Below are 6,440 nucleotides of genomic sequence, written 5' to 3'. Positions count from 1 at the left end.
TCTGGCGTGTGCCAACCCTAAGAGGCCAGGTGGCTGATATCAAACATTGAGTTTACCGTCCGCTTTAAGCGCCATCGAGTATTTGTGACTTGCTCTACTGTTTTCTCAACAAATGTTATTCTTTATACCACTTACAAGAAAATCCAGTTATTCAATTTATTTTCACGAAAATATAAAGCTAGCAAATACCTAGTTATGTGCTCGACTCGGCAGTGTTGTTTGTTACCGATTTTTAGGGATCCGTATCTCAAAAGAAAACAAAACAAAACCATTATTATACCATTATTACAAATACATTGAAAAATACAAAATAAATAGTTTAATTTGTACGGAACCCTCGGTGGGCGAGTCTGACTTGTCTGTTTTCTTTTAACTAATTCTGGTCGACTGGCAAAGGAAATCCAAGTCTTGCTTGAAAATATCACAGAGACGTAAAAAAAGTTAAAAATTTGTGGAGTAAAGATGGTCAAGCAAATCTTGTCAGTAGAAAAAGGCGCGAAATTCAAATTTCCTATGAGACTATATCCCTTCGCGCCTAGATTTTTCAAATTTGCCGCCTTTTTGTACTGACAACATCTGCTTGACCAACTTATATATAAGTTGCTGTCACATTAAAAACTATTATAAAACCTTATTTTTTCTTTTTAACATACACACAGCCTGTAAAGAACAAGCTATTATATCCTATCTATTATAGCAGGTCAAACAAGTTTGTCAGTAGAAAAAGGCCCGTAATTCTAATTTTCTATGGCACGATTACCCTAACTTTTTCACCTACATTTTTTAAATTTGCCGCTTTTTTCTACTGGCGGAGATGGCGGGAATAAATTTCAATTTCTTTTCATAGACTGAAATGAATTGTTTATTGGACAATGCATGTCTCAAATAATACTAACACTCCTAATGTCAAATTGACATTGACAATTTTTGTCACTTCACTATTGTCAAATGATTGTCAGTGCGTATTTACCAATTTTTTTATCGATAAAGTTGATTGTTTCCTTAATATACTGTCTAAAGATCCTAAATCAGTTTTAATATGTATTAGAAATATAATAGTTGTATCGAAAACAAGTTAACATCGAGGCAGTTAACTTTCCCGACTCGGTGCGCAGCAGCCATGTGTGAATAGTTATTATAACCGTTAGGAATTTAGGATGCTGCCGGGCATCGGAGTCTTCGGGACTGGCTCAGTCGCCAAGGTGCTCGTGCCATTTCTAAGAGAAAAAGGATTCGTTGTCGAGGCAATATGGGGAGTCACGCTGCAAGAGGCGGAGGCTGTCGCCAAAGAACTCAAAATACCGTTCTTCACTAACAAAATCGATGACGTCCTTTTAAAGAAGAATGTGAACCTTGTGTTCATTGTTTGTGCTCCAAATTTACACGCTCAGATTTCTGTGAAGGCCTTGGGCATCGGCAAGCACGTCGTTTGCGACAAACCAGCTGGGCTTTGCCAAGCCGAGGCTCTTAAAATGGTGCGCGCCGCCCAGTACTACCCCTCTCTGATATCAATAATAAACCATTCACTGCGATTCTTGCCTGCGTTCAGCCACATGAGGAAATCTATCCAAGAGGGTTATCTTGGAAGTCCAGATGAACTAACTCTGATGGATGTAAGAGTACAAATGGGCTCTTTATTAGGGGACACATACAACTGGTTGTGTGATGATACTATGGGAGGCGGTACACTAACGCTAGTTGGCAGTCATGTCATAGACTTAGTTACATATTTAACTGGACAGAAAGTTGTTAAGGTACATGGAGTATTGAGAACATTTGTTGAGGAGACTACCAAAGTCAATGGCATCAGAAAAATAACAGCACCCGATTTCTGCACATTCCAACTACAAATGGATAAGGGTTTGTTGGTGACGGCCACTCTGAACAACCACTTGCCAGGGCCCTGCTTCAACCAAGAGATATACATGTGTAGTAAGAAGGGTTATTTAGTTGTCCGAGGTGGGGATTTACATGGTAGACTGCACAAACCTAATACAATTAAAATAGAGGAGGAGAGCAAAAGAGGCCATGAGAAAGAGGAGGTTATTTATGTTGATGTGGAAGACCTGAGTTGCGCTTCTAGTGTCATTCCCAAGCCTTATATAAAAGGCTTATGTAAAATGATTAGTGCTTTAAAAGAAGCCTTCTTGCCTGTGAAAGAGCAAATGGATTGGATAAAAGAACCCGTGAGAGCTGCTGCTACATTTGAGGACGGGCAGAGGGTGCAGGCGGCAATGGAAGCCCTCCGCCAGTCATGTGAAGATGGCTGTTGGACATCAGTGCAGTTGTTGACGGAGCCCCCAGATCCCAACCCGGCTCTGTCAGCTGCAGTTCGCCGAACTGCTATTTCTTTACAATAGATTTGCATTTAAATCAAATTTTGATATGCCATTATCAAGTACCTTAATTACATTGTAAGCATATTATTTTGTTAATTTGGGTTAATGTGTATTGTTCCATGTATTATTTTGCCTGTCTGCCTAATAATTATAGTATTATATTGCCTGCTAATTTAAATGGGTAAAAGGCAATGTTTGCCTATGAAATCTTACAGAATTCAGTATTTTGTTCAGTTTTTCCAATGTAATGCACAGTATTATAGTGGAAGAGTATGTTAAATTTCATTCATTCATAGTCATGATACAGAAGTAATTTACTAATTACAAGCTTAAGTATTATTAACATCATAAGTTTTATACAGTTAGGTTACAATCAACTAAAAAAAAACTTGTCTGATATTGTCAGTCTGTTCTCATGCATAACTGCAAGCTTTTTCTTTAAATAATATCTTTATTCAATTTATATAATAAATAATCGATTTAAAGATAAGCTAGAGTCTGTTCAGAAACAAGACGGATTCTATGATTATAGAATGTGTTGGTTCCCATACTTTCCACGACTCTTCGACATGAGTCCATGTCTGTCCTTATTTATTTATTTTAAACTTTCTTACACATCATAAAAAGCACAGATGGCGGACTTAATGTCTCATGACATTCTCTACCAGTCAAATCCTTAGATCTGGGCGAACCAATAAAAATTACCTGTATTTTTGTAAGTGTGGACTGTATTCTCATTATTTAGCATGCTAATAATTGCCTTGTTAAAATTTAACATAATATGAGCTATTTTGAACAGATGTATTCACTGTGATAGATAAAAATATTAAAATTGTGACTAATTTTGTACGTCTTTTACTTATACATGTACTTCCTTATCTGCAATAGTTTATAATTTATATCTATGATTTATGGGCAGTGCTTAGACTTTGACAGAGGATATTTTCTTGTGTACTTTATTTTATTAGGTACAGCCACCTGCCATATGTTACACAACTAAAAGGCTGTAAAAATATCTGACACGATCTTATTTATAGAACCATAATAGTGTCACATATTTTTGTGGCCTTCGAAGAGTAACATATTATTGCAGGTGACTGTACATTTATTCATATTAATATATAATTAAGGCACATTTATGATTTAGAGGGGTAATTGGCTGAATTTGTACTTGCCATTGATTTATTTATTAGATTGTACAGTCAGCGGCAGAAGTACCTAAGCAAGCGAGCAAGTATTGAACATGTTTGCTGTGACAAAAGTGTAACTATTTAGCATATTTTATTTTGCATGGGGTCTTTCAAACTCATTCGCAGTAAACATCTTAGGCCCACTTGCACCATTTTAACTCAGGGATAACCGGTTAAACCTGGAGTTACCATGGTTACCAGTACAATTTGACATGAGGTTATTAGGTTTAAAGGCTTAACCCCGAGTTAGTGGGATGGTGCAAGTGGGCTTGAGAATAAGAGGGTGTACAGATTGCTTTACACTACCACTCCTCTGGCTGCTGACAGCCAGTACTTCCCCAATTGTCTTCTAAAATTTTGAATCCATTTCATGGACCGAATAAATAATAATACAATTATATAATTACAGCTCTTTTTAGGTACATAAGGAAATACCTTTTAATGGATAAATAATTAGGTGGTAAATATTCTGTGTTAAAACTGCCTGTAATGTAACTAATTTAAGTCCAGGTAGAGATAGAGAGTGAAATAATAGTCAACAAATTTTAGTAACAGTATTATAATAAGAAATGCAACGGAGATAACATTATGTCCATGTTTCATTAGCAACCAACATATTACACAATCACATGTTCATACACTACGATTTCTAGTATTTATAACTAACCAATTCGAACCACGTAAAATTTTAAAGCTATCACTAATTTAGTTGTCGATTTTCGCCAGTATATCCGATTCTCTGAAGAGGTGGTACTCCTTTTCTTCGGAGTCTAAGGAGACCTTGGTGCCGCCGTATTCAGGGAGAAGCACCTTGTCGCCGACTTTCACCATCAGGGGGATGAAATCTCCATTGTCCTTCCTTGCACCAGGTCCCACAGCGACGACTTCACCGTGAAGAACTTTGGTCTGTGCTTTTTCAGGAAGCACGATACCTCCCGCAGTCTTGGTTACAGCCTCAGCGCGTTTAATTAAAACACGATCCAAAAGAGGAATCAGTTTCCTTGCCGCAGATGCCATTTTTGGATTATTTGTGCCGTTTGACAGAGATTAAAACAAGTGAAACGCAGAGCGGTTTTAGGTTATCTGCTTTCAATCTAGAAAATTCGCATCGGGAGCCGGCGAACGAAGTTGACGGGCGGAAGGAAGACTAGCCCCATGTGTGTACAGGGTTGCCATTAAAATTGTTTTCAGTTAAGGTAGAAACTATCTCAGACACTGTTTAATTGAGCTTAATAAAACTATAACGAATACATATTTATTTATGAGATAACAATAACATATACTTTATAATAATACATATTAAAATAAAATTAGATTATATATTTTCTAGCATCCATCTGTTGGCGAGTAGCGGAACTAAATTCAGTTCGTAAAGCTCTCAACAGATGGCAGCTAAATTAATAATTGTTCTTTTTAATAACTCGCGTACAGATGGCGCTGTAAGTTATGTCCCTTAGTTAGTTTTACTTTAGATATATAGATGGCGCTTGTATGACTGTTGTAGAAGGAATGGAATGTACGCCGCGCAGTGTATGTTTAGAAAATCAGAAAAGTTTTCAGAGGCTAAATACTTTATTCCAGTATGAATACGACCTGCTGTGAAGCTGTGGTGGCCGAGTGGATATGACGTCTGACTTTCAATCCGGAGGTCGCGGGTTCAAATCCTGGCTCGTACTAATGAGTTTTACGGAACTTATGTATGAAAATATCATTTGATATTTACTATTAGCTTTTCAGTGAAGGAAAACATCGTGAGGAAACCTGCATACATCTGCGAATAAATTCAAAGGTGTATGTGAAGTCCCCAATCCGCATTGGGCTAGCGTGGGGAATAGGGTTGCCAGATCGAAAGGCGCTATTATCGGGAATCAATATCATTTTTTCGGGATTTTGTGACTTAAGTCGGGAAAAAATACATTCAAATTAAAGTACTTAATTGTATTAAAAACAACGATATTTTACATTATTGGCACTACGTCAGCTCGCTCGCTCGACGACAGTTCGGAACTTAAAATTATTGTTTTATAACGTGAAGCTGTTTTTCGGGACAATTTTCACTTTGTCAGGAATCGGGAACACATGCTAAAAATCGGGAGAATCCCGCCAAATCCCGACCATCTGGCAACCCTACGTGGGGACTATAGCCCAAGCCCTCTCGCGCATGAGAGGAGGCCTGTGCTCAGCAGTGGGACGTATATAGGCTGAAATGATGATGATGATGATGAATACGACATGCTCAAAAGACGAAACTCACGAAAAACAATTTATTGTACGAGTATTAAGTTATTAGTGTCTTGGGTTTGCGTTTCAAAAAAGTGCATCAAGTAAGTAGAGTTAGACCAAGAAAAGTCTGCAGTGATGTTGATAGCCCACGCAGTACAAGTGTTATAGATCTCAATCTTTTGACAAGAGTAATACATATTATATTTATATGTAGATATGTTTTTTTTAACATCGAAGGCAAACAAGCGTAAGTACCTACGAGGGTTGCACTGAAAATGTCGGGAATAGAGAAAACTGTCGCATCTAGACAGTCAATCTTTATTTTAATGCATACTTAAACTCAAACTGACCACGCATATAAATTTTCTTTTGAAAGTAATCATTCTGTAATGCACACGGCTCATAATCCCAAAGTCCTTTTTGTATGGCGATTTTGGGGCCTTAGTGGTTTTGTATGAAATTCGTAAAGTAGCCAACGGAATTGAAGTTTTTTTTACATATATCTATATATAAAAGATTTTTTTACTGTTGTCATATGAATATTTAGGAATGTCGAAATCTGCCGATATGCAACTTTTTTGGCAGTCTTTTTAATTAACAACACAAATGCGATTTTAAATTTTGACGTCGCTTTGGAATGACATGCTTCTTTAAGATCACCCATGGGATAAAATGAAAGCGACTTTCA

At 37.2% G+C, this 6,440-nt stretch overlaps 2 protein-coding genes across 2 annotated transcripts; one reads left to right on the top strand and one right to left on the bottom strand.

Annotated features, from left to right (window-relative positions):
• Nucleotides 1–949: 949 nt before the first annotated feature.
• Nucleotides 950–3,184, top strand: LOC134669020 (glucose-fructose oxidoreductase domain-containing protein 1). The gene has a single exon (XM_063526540.1). It carries the CDS (start codon nt 1,158–1,160, stop codon nt 2,358–2,360), a length of 1,203 nt encoding a protein of 400 aa, XP_063382610.1. The 5' UTR covers nt 950–1,157; the 3' UTR covers nt 2,361–3,184.
• Nucleotides 3,185–4,058: 874 nt separating this feature from the next.
• On the bottom strand, nt 4,059–4,681 carry LOC134669019 (10 kDa heat shock protein, mitochondrial). Its single transcript, XM_063526539.1, has one exon. The coding sequence runs from the start codon at nt 4,544–4,546 to the stop codon at nt 4,235–4,237; it is 312 nt and encodes a 103-aa protein (XP_063382609.1). The 5' UTR covers nt 4,547–4,681; the 3' UTR covers nt 4,059–4,234.
• Nucleotides 4,682–6,440: the final 1,759 nt, after the last annotated feature.

The sequence above is a fragment of the Cydia fagiglandana genome, chromosome 11 (genome assembly GCF_963556715.1).
Source record: "Cydia fagiglandana chromosome 11, ilCydFagi1.1, whole genome shotgun sequence".
Taxonomy (NCBI): domain Eukaryota; kingdom Metazoa; phylum Arthropoda; class Insecta; order Lepidoptera; family Tortricidae; genus Cydia; species Cydia fagiglandana.
The sequence above is the reverse complement of the archived record's forward strand: the minus strand, read 5'-3'. Positions and strand labels throughout refer to the sequence as shown.